Here is a 16,522-nt window from a genome sequence, read left to right as displayed (position 1 = left end):
AGTTATTTCAGTAAACAATAACAAAATAATTTTAGGAGAACAACACCTGTGCCACAGCCAAAACTGGTTAATGTCATTAAAAATCATATATTTTAAGAAGTGTATCTATAAATGACATTGCCTTTTTGAACTTGAAACAGATTTTTACAAGCAAATTATTCATTAAGAACTCTTCAAAATAATAAAATGTAATAATAGAAAAGAATAGTCTAGATAATATTATTGCCTCAAAACTTAGGTTAGTCATCCTAATTTAACAATTTTTCCCTAATAGTGGAGGAGAAGCCTGCAATTATTTATAAGTATCTCTAGAGCACTGTCAACAGTCCACATTATTTTGGCTGTTGCATGCCTGTTCTTGTATTACTCTTTAATGAGTGTTATAGCAATATTTGTGTTTGTTAGCTAGCTGACCAGTCCAGAAAGCCAGGAATTATTTTGGCAAAACTAAATGCAATTGTATCATAAAAGCTAAGCCCAAAATAAGATAACTTTAAGCAATAGCATTCTCTAAAATTAACTGGATTAACTTTCTCATCAAATTTCTATGCCTAAGTACAATCTATCTCTTACCTTGCTGTAACCCTTTAAACTACTAAACTCAGCATAACTAATCATAATGGGAAGAGTTCAGGATTTTGTAAATTTCCACTTAAATACAGAATTAATAATTTCAAATAGTTTTTACAGATCATATCTAAAGAGATCTCTTCTCACTCCTTTCCTGGACCTATAAAAAACACAGGCATCTTTGATGAGGACAGAGGCTTTTCTCAAAGATCTGCAAACTATCTGGTAATACATAGCTGGATAGTTTATTGCTTGAAAGAACAATTAACCCACAGTCTCAAGGGATTTCCCACCTTCTGAGCACAAGACTGCAGACAAACCCATGGAAAATATATTCCTCTGCTGAAAAATATTACTGTTATGTCCCCTTAGCCCCCCTAAAAAACCAAACCAAAACAAACAAAAAAATCCAAACAAAAAACACCAAAAAACCCCACCCAACCAACCATAAACAAACCAAAAACCCCAAAATTTTTTCCAACTGATCCTCTGTGGCTTTTCCCCATGGAAATAAAGAGCTTTTGTTCCAGATCACAAAAGCCACTGTAACTCAGTGGAACAAGTAGCCTTCCCACCACCCGCAACAGGGGTTGCCAATAGACACAATAACTGTGGGCCCGCCAGAATCACATGGCAACCTCTTTTATTCTTTATGATCTGTTTGCTTTCTAGCTTTCAAACATCTTTATTTAAGGAAGTTCATATTGAGTAAAATATTTCTATGTCAACATAAACTCTTCACCCCTCATGTATTGCAGTAGGTTTAGGAAAAACCTCCCTGCATTTTCTCTCTCAGGTGTCCTCTAGATAGCTTTCAGCTGTCAGCAGCTTCAGAGAGCATCTAGAACAGTTCCTGAAGATTCTGAGAGTGTTTTGGAGTAGGAACAATTAACCAGCAGCCAAAAAGATTAAAACTACCTGCTTTGCCAATAATTATATATTTTACAGTCCATTTATATGAATGTCACAATTTTGACATTTTTATGATAGAAACAGGATTATATGGAGAAAATATAAGAAATAACACACACCTAGACCATCTTATGTAAGCCTGTGGATAATTTGTTTGCCTGACAGGACTGCATGATATGGGAATGTTCCCACCACTCTGGGAGCTGTGCTGTGTCCAAGCCAAACATGCGCCATAGGACCACTGAAACCTTGCTTTCTCTAGACTGACATATTGAAACTGAGCCTGATGTGATTGATTTTGGGCTGCAGCTTTTCTCTCTGCAGGTACACCAGCACAGTCCCCCTGCCTGGCTGCTGGTTTCCATAAATATACAATTTAGTTAAGATCTCAACCTCGTGGTCAGTTTTGTTGATGGATAAGCACATGCACAGAAAGTGCAAGTGCACAAGTTTAGGAGTTCTTTTTAAGCAAGATTTTATGTATGTTCATCTGCATCCACTATATTCAAAAGTCTGACAGAGTTAGTAGACTCCTTTCTTTGTTAGCATTCCTTCTTAAAAAAATATAGGTACAGGAAGGACAGTAAGACTCCATACATCTTTTCATTCAGATCATGCTGTTACAACACTACACAATGCAGTTTATTAGCATACAACTACAACACACACACATAAAACATGGAAATGAGAATACAGGTTAGTTTTTCACCAGCTACAAAAACTTTCTAAAAAATGTAATCCCTCCTTGTGATTTGGTATTCTTTATTTTTCACTGCATTCTATCTTTCTTGCCTTTTTCCTCATAGTCACTGTGAAGATAATGCTGTATGCAGTTTTCTTATTAAAAATTTATCTTCTTTTCCACCATACTGAATTTAACATATTTTGCCATTTGTATGTATGGCCAGACTTCGCGAACGCAGATTTGGGAAGGGCTTTCCCCACGTGGGTGTGCCCTTCCAGCCTGCACACTGGATTTTTTAGGTCAGGCACAGCGTGTGCAGAACTGGCCCCACCGTTTAAGTCCTGAGGTCCATCTGCCACGGCCGAGCGAGCTTGGACAGTGACAGGGAAGTCCTCGGGACTGTCACAGCACCCGGTACTAACCGGGGCTGACCCTGCTCAGCATCCGAGATGTGACAGGATGGGATGGCAGGGAGGCATTGAACTGCCAGGGGACGGTCCCCAATGAGACTCGAACTCAGGACCTTTGGATTCAGAGTCCAGAGTGCTCTCCTTTACACCACCAGACTGCCCATTTTGCCATTTACAGGCCACACTCCTGCCTACAACCCTAGACAAACACAGGTACCTCTTGAATCAGTTGCCTCAGACCTGAACATATATTGTGGTTTTTAGGTGGGAACAGGACATCAGTGAAGCATGACTTGCAAGGAAACATAACTTGTGTCAGGCCTAATGACAGCAGGACAAAACAGGGGTGAGGATATATAAATTCTGTAGTTGTAGGAGGCCTGACAGTCCACAGAACTCACGTGCCCTGCTTTCTGGACTTACATCAGGTTTACTGAAAGTTCTTACCCACAGCTCTGCCTTGCTGTATCATTAAATCTAGACTACCACGAAATGTTCCATTGCTCAACAAGCACTGCCCTCCCACTGCTGCTGTTTGCCAGACTTAAACAGAAGTTTGTGATATATTGATTCCTCTGGTTTACTCTCCTAAATTTAGAAGGACTCATTGAAATGTTAATTGGAAAAATAAATAAAGGCAAAAGTTTCAAGGGCAAAAAATACTCAAAATTAAAATCCACATTTCAGATTACTGAAATCTAGTTCATGAACCTGACAAATCAGCTGGCATTTACCCAACTTCTAACATGAAATGTGAAATCCACCCAATTTCGCCTTGTATGTTCACTTAAATTACTCCATAATAATCTCTAATATCCATTTGTACACAGTTGATGACCACAGATCACTATTTCTATCTACAACCAGAGTGCATAAGCTCAATTCTGTCAAATAAGAGCTGACTAAAAAGCACCAATGGCTCTGATACAATAAAAGGAGCAGGACTTCATCAGTTTCAAGTCTCCCTGTGTCCTCTCTGCAGGCCAGAGGCAAGTTTGGTAATTACAGATTTCTTACATCCACTAAAGACTGTCACTCTCTGCTGCACCCAGATGCTCTCTGCTGCTGCCCAATCAAGAGAACAAAATTGTGATGAGGAAAAAGTGACTCTGATGTGCATTACTCCATCCTTATTTATGAATACAAAATAAAGATTTTAGTTCCCGTGTTCAACTCTTTGTTTGCTTGCACATAGAAAGAAAATGTCAGAGCTTGCAAATAGAACTGTCAACATTTTTACCAGCAATGTATATTATGAAATCACAGAAGATATTTGGTTTTATGCCAACCACATTAAAGAATTAAATATTTAGCCCAGATTCTTCATGATCCCAGCAAGCTGTAAACTATGATTAACTCTCTCCTCAGTAAAGGCTTGTCCCCAGCCCCTGCTAAAATATCATAACAGTATGGCAAATTTCTTTAAAAGAAAGACACTAAGGAGATACTCATTTTTGTAATATGCTCTTAGGTTTTGATTGCAATTGTAAGACTGTTTCTTCTGCAGCTATTTCCTGTATTAAGATTTTTATGTTTGGTTTATTTTTTTTAAAAACATTTTTATACCATGACCAAAGTAACATGCATAGATTTAAAATGACACTAAAACATAAAATAAGATTGAAAATACTCAAGAGTTTAGAAACCTGTGTTAAGCTACATTCAGTTCTGGCATAGCAGATAATACTTATGTATACAAGGAATATTTTTTTTTCTTTTAAAATTATTCATTATACATTTTTACAGCCAATTCCTTACCCTTCTAATATGGCTGTAAAAAACTAAAGCACCACTAACTTAGTGACTTTTGATATAAGCACTTCAGAGGTGAAGAAATAGAGTACCTTCTGTAACTAACACAAAGGGTTCTTTCTGAACTGACAATTAAATGAACACAATGACTTAAAAACCATTATAGTTTACATCTAACTTGTATAGTCCTTTGTGCAGCCCAAGTCTGTGACAGTGCAAATACTTGATTTTTCCAAGGTTTCAGGGCTCTTTTAAATACTTGTGATAGAAACTGTGTTCCAGAATCAAAGGTACAAAATGTGAACAAATATAATGCATTCACCTTAATCTGCTGAATAGAAACAGTTCCTTTGTGAGAAGTACAAACCCCTTGCGATAAAGTATGGAGTACTGATAGTAAGAGCAAACTATGGCAATGTAAACATTAACATCAGCTGTTCTGCGATTTCTTCTCAAACACCCAGCAAATTTATTGGTCTACTTATGCTGAAAGTAGGAATAGGTTCTCATTTAGTCATTCCCAAATGATAGATGTACTGCCTGTACTCCAGAGATGAAAGAAAAGAGCAGTTACATCATCTCTCTGAACCAGACTATCAAACTACTGCCTACTTTATATTTTCATACTCTCTGTAATTGCTAGACACCATCTCTTCATGTCATTTTCAGCAATGCAGAAGCCTGTGACATACTGGCTCTTAAGGACAAATTTAATGCAAAACTAATCTGAACTAATTTATAAGTAATTAACAATGGTCAATCTAAAAACTTTTAATCTCCCTGAGGTAGTTACCCCATTCTTAAAGCTTGCCTCCACACTCCAGTAAACGAGTAGTCTCTAAATGAAAGGGTGTAAGAGGAGCCCAAGTTAGCATCTGAACTGAAAATAAAATCCTTGCAGCAACCCTGCACATTAAATCAGTGCAACACTCACGTTTTCTCCATGGGAACATGACCTTTTGCAATTCTGGAAATAATTTACAGATAAATTTTGAACCGCTGGGAGCAAAAGGTGGGTTCTGAGCTGTTTGGGCTTAAAAAAAAAAAAGAATCAGCAGTAAGTCTTAGACCAGACCCATCCAATAGCTATTGGTGAAGCACAGCTAGAGAAATTCAATCGATGTCATATTGGAATTTTCAACCTCTCAAGTGGCAAACAGTCTCCCTATGGGGTCAGTAACAAATTAATAATTCATAAAATAAAATTAGGTGTAGCTAAAGTGACCTAACAGCAAGTAGCCACTGCAAGGGATAGTCTTACCCTATCTTCTTCCTACCAGGATATGTACCCTTGCCTCTTCCCCTGAATCAGGTAGAGCAATGAAGCAGACATACAGTGAGTACATTTAGTTGGCTGCTCTGGCAGAAAATTATTCCTAGCAGGGAAATAAAATCAAACACTCGCCTAAGGATGTGAATGGATTCAACATGCAACTTCAGGACTGGTAAAGATACATGGGATAGGGAGGGAGAGGGAAACAGGAGTGCCTCTTTCCACACAACTCAGTATTTCATTTTATTAGCTTTACTGAAAATGCACCTGAAAGTACCTCCTTCCCCTCTGGTAGGCCTCAATTTGCTACACAGTAGCCTGTGCCTTCACTGAAACAGGAAAAAACGTGGGGTGAGGGGTGGAGAGGAAACTGCAAACCAAATTAAAAAAAAAAAAAGAAAAAAAGAGACAGTGGAGGGGCTCTGTAACTTCCTTAGTTTCCAACCATGCTTTCAAAGGGAACAGGTAAGAGATACAGATAAAGAAAAACCTATTCCCTATCTTCTCTCTTTTTTCAACTAAAAAGAAATTATTAGGTGTGCCCAGCTTCATGTAAATAGCTTCTCATTAGGTTAGATATTAGGAAGAAATTCTTTACAGAGAGGGTAATCAGGCATTGGAATGGGCTGCCCAAGAAGTGGCGGATTCTCTGTCCCTGCAGGTTTTTAAGATGAGACTGGATGTGGCATTGAGTGCCGTGGTCTAGTAACCACAGTGGTGGTGGATCAAGGGTTGGACTTGATGATCTTGGAGGTCTTTTCCTGCCCAGCTGATTCTATGATTCTGTGATTACTGCAGTCATTCTCAGGGAAATACGCAATTTAACGTAAAAGATAAAAAACCCTCTGATCCCCCAACACAGCCACCTCTAGGGCACTTCCCAGCAGCAGGGAGGGGTTAAGTCTCTGGAGTACTTCCTGTCTTTGTGGGACACCCAGCTGGAGGCTGGACATGGGCACTGCTAACACCACAAACCCAGCAGGGCTGGGGCACCCGTGGCCTTCCCCAGCTCATCCATTTAGTGCTGGAACAGCACGGCCCCAGCCTGCTGGGTTGGACTGGGCCAAACTTGCTTATACAGGCCTGGACTGGGTTGTACTGGGTTGGACCAGGTTTAGACTGTGACTAACTGGGTTATAGCAGGATGAACTGGGATATAGTTGGTGGAGGAGGCTGAGAGGCCTCATCATGACCTTCAACACCCTCACAAGGGGAAGTGGAGATGCAGGGACCAATCTCGTCATTGTAGTGACCAGCGACAGGACTTGAGGAAATGGCATGAGGCTGAGTTAAGGGAGGTCTAGGGTGGGTATCAAGGGTGGTCCCGTGGTGTAAAGGAGAGCACTCTGGACTCTGAATCCCAAGGACCTGAGTTCGAGTCTCAGTGGGGACCGTCCCCTGGCAGTTCAATGCCCCCCTGCCATCCCATCCCGCCACATCTCGGATGCTCAGCAGGGTCAGCCCCGGTTAGTACCGAGTGCTGTGACAGTCCCAAGGACTTCACTGTCACTGTCCAAGCTCGCTCAGCCATGGCAGATGGACCTCAGGACTTAAACGGTGGGGCCAGTTCTGTGCACGCTGTGCCTCACCTAAAAAATCCACTGTGCAGGCTGGAAGGGCACACCCACATGGGGAGAGCCCTGCCCAAATCTGCATTCGCAAAGTCTGGCCATACATACATACACAAGGCTGGGTATCAGGAAAATATTCTTCACCCAGAGGGTGGCTGGGCACTGGAACAGGCTTCCCATGAAAGTGGTCACAGCACCAAGCCTGAGAGAGTTCAAGAAGCATTTGCGGAGTTCAAGAAGCATTTGGACAATGCCCTCAGGCATGTGGTGTGACTCTTGGGACTCTCCTGTGCAGGGCCAGGAGCTGGACTTGATGACCCTTGCGGCTCCCTTCCAACTTGGCATACTCTGTGATTTTATGATACTGAGCCAAACTGGTTAATACTGGCATAGGCCGGGTTATACTGGAATCAGTTGGGTCACACTGGGATCAGCTGGGATATACTGGCCTAGACCCAGTTTATACTGGGTTAGACTAGAATGAACTGGGGCTTACTGGGACTCCCAAGAAGTCAGCAATAGGACAAGGGGGCACGACCTCAACCTCTGCCAGGGGAAATTGAAGTTGAACATGAGAAAAAAATTCTTTACAGAGAGAGTAATCAGGCACTGGAATGGCCTGCCCAGAGAGGTGGTGGATTCACCATCCCTGGAGGTTTATAAACTTAGATTGGACGTGGCACTGAGTGCCATGATCTGGTAAACGGACTGGAGTTAGACCAAGGGTTGGACTTGATGATCTCGGAGGTCTTTTCCAACTCAACTGATTCTATGATTCTGTGATTCTAAGCCTCTCCGCACAGCCCGGGCGCCGCCGCCGCGCTCGTGCCTCCCCTCACGCGGCCCTTCCCGCCGCGCGCACGCGCTCAGCCGCCCCCGGCGCGCGCCGCCGCCGCTTGTTTTGGTGGCGCGCGTGGTCCTCTGCGATTGGCAGCCGCGGCCGCCGCCACTGCCCCGCCCCGCCCCGCCCCGCCCCGCCCGCATCCGCGGCAGGACTACATTTCCCGGCGTGCCGCGCGCGGCCGCGGCCCGGGTAGCGGCGTGCGGGCGGATGGCGGTGCCGGCGCTGCGCGATTCGATCGCGGGCAGGTCGCGGTGAGCGCGGCGCCCCCGCCCGACGGGTCCCGCCGCCCGCAGCACCGGCCGCGCCCGCACCAGGAGACACTGCTGCTGCCGCCGACCCGCGGTGCGTCCCTCTCCTTCCTGTGCCGGCGGCGGCCGGGCGAGGGCTGCCCCCTCCCTCCCTCCTCGGGCAGTCGCGGCGGCGGCAGCAGCATGAGCGGCGGCGGTGCCGGGCGGAGCGCGGCGGCAGCGGCACGGCGGGCGGCGCGGCTGCTCGCGGTGCTCGGCTGCGTCCTGACAGCGGAGGCCCAGGTGGGGAGCGGCGGCGGGGCCGGGCGGGAGAGAGGGAGTGCGGCCGGGCAGGGATGCACGCTGGCTCAGGCACGACTGCGGACCCACCCGGGGCTGGAGGCGGGGTCACTTCGGGCAGTCGTGGGAGCAGCTCCGGGCCGTTTCTTGTGCAACTTCCCCGTGGAGAGTCCGGGGATCTCTCGCTGAAGTCTGTAGCCCACGTCCTTCTCTGTCCATCCGCTGCGGGCGGCGCTTGCCGGGATCCAGCCTGGGGCCGGTGCCTCCGGTCTCCGCGGAGAACTTGGCTGAGCTGGGAACCACAGGTAGCGCCAGGCAGGGAAATGTTGTGTCGGGGAGCACTGTTTTGGATCGTGCCCTTGGCTTCAGGCAGAAACTTGGGTGTCCTGATGAAGTCCATGAGAAGCCGTATGTTCGAATGGTGATGCTGCTGCCCGGGCTCGGCTTGTGCTCAGGTCGTGTCTGTTTGCCCACGGTACTGAGAAGGCTGAGAATGCGCCTCTCTGTAAACTGCAGTCACAGGAGGACAAGTGTCTGTAGCCTGGAGATTGCTGTTATTTATCAGCTGCATGACTGTTACTGGTGTCAAGTGGGAAAGGCTTTTAGCTCGGCCAAAGACATTGGAGTGATGTTACAGAGCATGCAACGTCCACGTGGGACAAAGTTGGTCCTCTGAATCCAATTATTTTTTTTCTTACATTTGCTAAGTTTCTGTGTTGTATAACACACTATATTGAGACTATCCAAGCCAGTAACGAGCACAGATAACTTTTATTGCAGTTTTTTTTTTCTTCTAAGTTGTTGTTGTTTCAGGTTTAAGAACCCATGATTTTAGTAGCTGTTTTAGCATAAGTAAATGCTAATTGAATTGGAGTTCTCAAAGAAGTCATTAATAAACTGGAATGGTTTTCTCATGATGTATGGCAAAGAGATTGGTCGTTGCTATTTCATAAAATTGTTAGCATATTGTATTCAGAGTTTGACTTGTGCAGGGAAAAGGTAAGCCAGCCATTAGTTCTTGGAGTCATCTTACCTAAAGCTTTTCTCTTATTCTACAGCTATGGTAAAGTAAAACATGTAAGAAACAAAACAAGGTGTCCCAGGTGGTCTTCTAATTGTTGAAGCAATTAAAGTACAACAACTTGATAACACTAATAAGGTTGTTTGTATGAATAGACTGCTTCTTATTATATGCATTTATTTGTGTTTTTCTTAATGTTGAAGTACTGAATGCATTTCTCTTTCCAGATTTCATAGGAAGAAGATGATGTAGGTTGGACATTGTCTTTTTCTTCTGAGAGGTTGATTTACCTCAGAGAGGAAGAGTTAGAAGTTTTACATCTCCAGTGTAGCTCTGATACCTGTCCAAAAACTAAACCAGGTTTGATAATACCTGGAAATACTTTGATAAGCATATTGGAAATGTAAAAAAAATAGTAGTTGCTCAGTGTCAGGTGATTGAACACAAATTATAGAAGGCTAATGCTTTTAGAGTTTATTGTAGATGTCAAAATTATTAACGGATGAAAAGAAATCTGATACTTGTCCATTATAATAAAAGTTGCAATAGCTTACAGTACAGTTTGACTTTATGTTTGCGACCAAAGTAACTACTATAGTTCAATTAAAAAAAGGCAAAGTACCAATTGTGTGAATAATAAAGTAGATCTTGCAGTATGTAATTTTAACTATGTAGTACACTACTCCTATTTTGATGCTTCCAGTTTGAAAAAAGAAGTCACTTGAAGATCCAGGTGTTGACAAAAAGAAAACAATTTTCTACATGTTCTTAGAGTGTTCCATTGTTATGCAAGTGAGATCACTGAAGAGAGCAACTGGACTAACAAAAAACCCTCTGACTGGGGCACTTGAAGCCTGTGTTGCAGTTGTATTACTGTGCTGTGAACCCAGTCCACTGCTGTGCAGTATATTGGTGCTTCATGTGTGCTATCAAACTATTTAACAGATTGTGGTTTGGTACAGATATAGCATGGTTTAATTTTAGAGCATGCTTTCCAAGGAAACGTTGCTTTTGCTATTTTTTGTATACAGGGAGCTAACTGTTCCAGTCTTGAAAAAATGAGGGGAGAAAAAAAATGGAGAAGTTTGCTTGCTCTTGTTACTCTGAATTAATTTTTCTCTTCATAATTTCTTAGACCAGTTCTAGTTTTTGAGGAGAGTTCATTTCCAAAACTTCATTGATCTAAGTAAACTGTACTACATTTTTAAAGACATTCTTAGAGTTGAGTTAGATGAATAAAAAGTGTGCAGCTTTTTATTTTTTCCATGGGGATTTGACACTGAGTGTCACTACTGATCTAGTAATCACAGTGGTGTTGGATCAACAGTTGGACTTGATGATCTTGGAGGTATCTTCCAAACCAGTTCATTCTGTGTTTCTGTATTGCATGTTTCTCTGGAGTGTTTTTCCCCTGCAAAAGCATTTTCTGTTTTGCATAGATGGTAAAATTATTTTTGTAAGCAATGGATTGCTTCTTGAGCTGGTCATCAAAATAGTTTCCTACTCTTTGTCTTCCGAGTCCAAAGAAAATTTCTCCTGTCATCCTATTTATACACTTTAGTATTATTTAAGCAAAATGTGCAGTTATCTTTTTGCCTTTTTGTATTATAGTGAGATGTTCTGCTGTTTGTTTTGTGGTATGGTGTTACATTTGAAGGCCACACCTTTGCAGGTTTCTGCCTGCGTGTGATCAATGAGAAAACTTGAAATTTTTAATGAAATCATAATAGATTAAAATGCATGGGCATTTTATTTCTCTAAGTATCAATAATAAGAAGTTGTGGCTTCTGACTTTGAAGTTGGCAGTCATGTGGGCTGTGAGAATTCTTTGCTTTGTGAAAAACCTGTAATTGCTTATTGGCTCTTTCATAGTTGTTTGCCCAGGTTTGAAGTTAGATAACACTAGCAAGGCAGGCATAACAACATGGAAAATTTTGGGTAAAGTAACTTTCCTTAAATTAGTTTTACTCCGTTGCCGTATCTACTCTACAGAATTGTGACAGCCTATTTAGTGCCTTAGGAAAAGTAGGATCTGCATAAGGTGAATTTTCCACTTAAGTCCTTTATTGCCATACCCTGGCCTCTTTATTCTCACAGAGGGTTGGGGGAAATCCTTTTTCCAGGCCTCTTTTATGCTTCATAAAAGAGCAGAAGCCTCCAGTTTGCTTTCTAGTGGCTCTTTGACATGAAGTTGGTTACGTAAGGTTATCTGTTCTGTAAAGTGCTGGAGTGATTTATCATGCATAAAACAGATTAGGTGATTTCATAATCTCATCTATGTGAAATCTATGGAGGAAAAAAAGCCACAAAATATTTTTGTCTCCTTTTACACATACACATTAGAAATTCTTCTAATCCCATGCAAGATATAAGATGTGTGGGTGTTTCTATATGAAATGCTTTCTAGGCAATCACAAATGTCAATGAACTTCCTGTCTGACTGATGAACAGTGCCAGTAAACAGCAGTGTTTGGTTCCATTCCCTTAGATATGGTCTAAAACTTTTAAACTTATTTGAAAGGCCTTTAAAACACATTTGCACTAGTTTAAGAAGCTTTGCTTAGGAACACTTAGTTCAGAATTTTAGAAATTTTTTGTGCAAATGTTTACAGAATCACACTTTCAGTGTTTCCACTTTTCAGTAAGACACTGTCAGGGGCTCAGCAAAAGTGTTGCTGTAAAGTACTCTCCAAGTTAGTTGGGCCTGTCCTCTGCTACATGCACAGCTCTGCCTTCCCCTTGTGTGTTGGCAGGAGCACTTCTGCACTTGTGTGTGCTGCTTTTCAGAGAGGTGGTTTTAACCTAACACAGTACCTTGAACCAGTTTGCTGTCCTGGTACAGGAAGAGGGATGAGACCTGGAAAGACTTAGTTTCACAATGGATTTACAGCATTCCAACATAGATCCCTGCACTTGGTTTTCCTAGTATTTATTTGTAGAATTTAACTGTGAAGTTACAAGCTTTTTGGACACAGAAATATCTGTACCTCTTTTCCCCATGTCTCCAAAGAAACTGAATGGAGTGTTCTTACACTTTGAGAAGTATAAAAATAAGACAACAGTGTGTGAGTGTAGGGTTTTGGTTTTTTTTAGGCTATTCAACTCATGAGCATTTGGTAGGAGAATACTTGGTGTGCAACTCTGCTAAAATATACCACATGTTCACAGTTTGGAAAATCTTGTTCATTCCGCAGAAAGTTCTATATGCTGAAACTGTCAACAAATTTCAAGGCTGAAGTTATTAATTTGGCTAACTTTGATTCAGCACTGCATTTGGAGGTGGACTTAAGCTCAAAAAAGTGTTAAGGTCTATTATTTTCTGAGTGTGTAAGGTGTGTCATAGAGCATTTTAATGATAAGAAATAAAATATTTTATATGGAACTGCATTTTACTAGTATTTTTAGACTGTCGTGTTTTTCTCTTTAGAGAACTTTCTGTAGTCAGTGCTCTATTTCAACATTAAAAGTAATTTTTAATGTATTTTTTCAATAGCTTGCAGGAGTCCTAGATGATTGTTTGTGTGACATAGAAAGCATTGATGACTTCAATACTTTCAAGATCTTCCCCAAAATACAGAAACTGCAAGAACGTGATTACTTCAGATATTACAAGGTACATTTATAATGGTATTTTCCTGAATAATTTAAATAAAATGCAGAAAGTATAGGAAGGATTATATATCAAATCAGCGTGCCTATGTTGAGCTGTCTATAAGAAACCTGCAGCTCTTTCATTTGGTTGTAGCAGGTTTTCAGTCTCTGACACTTATGTTGGTGATAAGTCTTGTTTGCTGTGTTAATCCTGGAGTCAGTGACTGTAAATCATGACTGCTTTCATTCAGCTGATTAAGTGGTAATTTTAAAGATTGTGCCTTTGTACTGCTGCATCTAGAAAAGGATCATATATTAGCAACTTTCTGACAGCATGCAGTACTTGTCTCCTAAGAAATGTGCGTAATTTGAAATGGAAATATTGCTATAATTTCCTTTAAAATTGCTGTCTTAGTTCAGATTTTAGTGTTTGCTATCTAGACAACTGTTATTCCTTTGAAAAGTGGGTAAAACTATTCCATTTTCAAACAATATGTAATACCGCTTTTTTATGACTTTAAATATTTTTTTCTCTGTATTAGAATCTGATGTGCAAAGGAAGATTTGAAGCCTAATATTTCTCTTTTCAGATTTGCTAAATAGAAAATGAGGTTGTATTTTGACTGAGCAGATCGGATGGTTGCCTGCCACTGGAAAAAGAAGTTTACACTACTCTAGGGCAGACCATCCTGCCCCTTACCGACTTCCAGCTCTTGTTTAGGCCAAAGCATCTTTTTAACCTGATAAATTTTTAGTTTGGATGTTTGAATTTGTCATTGAGTAGAGTATTTTGTTGGGTTGGGTTTTTTGTTGGGTTGGTTTTTGTTTTGTGTTTTGTTTTGTTGGGTTTTTCTCCTCAAGGTATAGCAGGTTATCTAACTGATCTGTAATCATACAAGTATTAAACTCATGGGGTTAGGAATTTGAGGAAGGAGAAGAAAGTACTAGACTCTTCCCTTTCTCTTCTGAGCAAGCAGTGATGTGTATCTGCACCCTGAATCTCTTGCCACCGGTTATAGTTCTGAATATGCTTTTCAGGAGAAACAAGATATGCGTGACTTCAGTACTAACACAGCACACAGGAGTGGTAATTAGATTCTCTAGAGGCAATAGAAAGATACAAAACAAAGCACTTGAAGAAGAGGAGCAACATGTATATAAGGTCTCATGCAGCAGTAATTTCATCCTGCGAATTTAAAGTTGATCTTCGTTTCAACAGCAGTTCTGCAGATCATTCTAACAGTGTGTTGCAATCCTGCCTCATCTTTTATAGTGATCTTCTTAATAGATGGGCAGTTACAAGGGTCAGTGTGCAGTCCACTCATCACCACACTTCCTCTAGCACTTCATTTGGGACAGGGAAGCATTTGTGTTTAACAAGCCAACTGAGTAGTTAAGTCAGAAGGTTCTTCACTCTTTCTTGTCTGAATAAGCAACAGGATTTTTTGATACCTATGCACAAAATCATGGAAGTGCTATTAAGCATATAAATGGATGTGGAAATTGTGAAGGTAGGCAGTGACCACCTGGGTCAACTTCAGCACAGGGAGTGTACTTGTTCTGGGAGTGAAAACACTTCAGCCTGAAGGAATTGAATTTGTAGCAGGAATTTGAATTGTCATCTTTTGTAACTACAGTCACAGTAGTATTCCTATGGTGTTATTAGTTCAACAGCCATAAAAGAACTCAGACCCTAATGTGGAGTACTGAATGGATGAGGTAGTTTTTATTTAAAGACCAGATAAACCTTTCTTTATAAACTCTTGCAGAAATTGAGCTAGGTGATTTCTAGATAGTAGAACACTTCTCAATGGAAGAAATAAAAGGAATTTTTGTTGCTTTAGTTTTATACATCAAACCACACAAACTATGGAAACCTCATGATAGAGAATCTAACTTTTAATCTGTGAAAAGTACTGAGTAATACCATAAACTATAATAATGAAATCCAATAGTTCAGACCCTAAAGAAAGTAGAAGGATGTTCTGTGTAGTCAGTGCGTGATTGGTACTGATTAAAGTACAGGTGTTATACAACCTCAGTTTGTCTATGTGCTGGTTTTTAGTGCTCTTCAGTCATTCTGGGACTAGTATATTTTGATGTGCATGTGTTCTTTTTGAATTAGTCTTCAGTTTAGACAGCAGTATTCTTTTATTTATGGTGTTCCTGTGTGTAAAAGCAGTGAATGCCTCCTCCTATCTTTCTCAATGTGTAGCATTTTTTACTGTGAGTTTACTTTGAAGAAGGTTGTAGTTTAACTGGTCGTTTGTTTTTTCATAGAAATCGATGAGGTGGGCAAGTTTTATGTTAGAGGTCTTATTGTAGAATGCAAAACTATTTTGTACTTTAGTAAAAAAAAGATGAGTGAATAAGTACAAAAAATAATTTTGCATTTTTTTTCTAGGGATTGTGCTTGTGGATTGAATAGAGAAAATGGGGGGAAACAACCTAAAATCCCTACTTTTCTTGTATCTGTGCTAGCATAATTTGAACTGTAACTAGGAGATACTTGTCATCACTCTTAAGAACTTGTATCAGCTGCTAAATGTCTTGTTAGAGGGGTTTTTTGACTGGAGAATCTTTTTGATGTTTTAAAATAATAACCTGTTTTTATTGCTTGAAATCCAAAGTCACCCGAACACTTCTGTGAATTAGTAAACTTTAGTGGTGAGACATTTAATTTGTGCTTTAATGTACAATGTGATTGTGTTTATTCACTAAAGACCATTAGTGTTAACAATTCCACTGCAGCTTCTGCCTGTGTACTTGGAGAGAGAGTTATTAAAAGAAACCAACAGACTGACCAAACCTCCACAAACTTAAAGTACTAAATATAACTCTTTTTTTTCCTTGGATCCTCTCCTTTAATTTAAAGGATTTTCTGATACTGAGACCTCTTTCTTCTACAGTTGCCTTATGTAGGTGTTGGTTATAAACTTTTGTTTTTTCTATGTTTAGGTCAACCTGAAGAGACCATGCCCATTTTGGGCTGATGATGGTCATTGTTCTATCAAAGATTGTCATGTAGAGCCTTGTCCTGAGGTATGGATCAAATAATATATAATAGAAAAAGGGTTTTGGGCTAAAAATTTGCTAATTTGCAGTTACTAGTACTATAATAGCAATATGTACTGATGAAAAAATAAACAAAGTATTTATTAAATAAATAAAAGTGACAAAATCCTTTGCCATTCCAAAAATAGAAATACAACCAAAGAATTTTAAGGTCTTAGTCATTTTATGAACAAAGTGGATAACTTCAAGAATAAGTCTCTTCTAAGCTCTAACACTGTTTTGGATATAATATGTTGAGAAGGTAAAGTTAATTATTTTTAAAAAAGTTTGCTTTGACCTCTATAGGGATGA

The 16,522-nt window shown here is 40.6% G+C and overlaps 2 protein-coding genes across 5 annotated transcripts in view; one reads left to right on the top strand and one right to left on the bottom strand.

The window, feature by feature from the left end:
• EDARADD (EDAR associated via death domain) overlaps nucleotides 1-16,522 on the bottom strand; it is a 405,148-nt gene that overhangs the window by 19,376 nt on the left and 369,250 nt on the right. The gene's annotated exons all lie outside the window — the stretch shown is intronic.
• Nucleotides 8,207-16,522, top strand: part of ERO1B (endoplasmic reticulum oxidoreductase 1 beta) — a 29,544-nt gene continuing 21,228 nt past the window's right edge. For 2 of the 3 annotated variants that reach the window (XM_071549585.1, XM_071549584.1), the window contains exons 1-3: nucleotides 8,596-8,849; nucleotides 13,059-13,178; nucleotides 16,115-16,198. In XM_071549585.1, the coding sequence (XP_071405686.1) occupies nucleotides 8,601-8,849; nucleotides 13,059-13,178; nucleotides 16,115-16,198 (453 nt within the window). In that variant the 5' untranslated portion in view covers nucleotides 8,596-8,600. Of the gene's footprint in view, nucleotides 8,548-8,595; nucleotides 8,850-13,058; nucleotides 13,179-16,114; nucleotides 16,199-16,522 lie in introns of those variants that run through there. The other variant, XM_071549586.1, reaches the window with a different exon arrangement.

This window comes from Pithys albifrons, chromosome 2, assembly GCF_047495875.1.
Source record: "Pithys albifrons albifrons isolate INPA30051 chromosome 2, PitAlb_v1, whole genome shotgun sequence".
NCBI lineage: Eukaryota > Metazoa > Chordata > Aves > Passeriformes > Thamnophilidae > Pithys > Pithys albifrons.
Note: the sequence above shows the minus strand (reverse complement) of the source record. Positions and strands in the feature narration are given on the sequence as shown.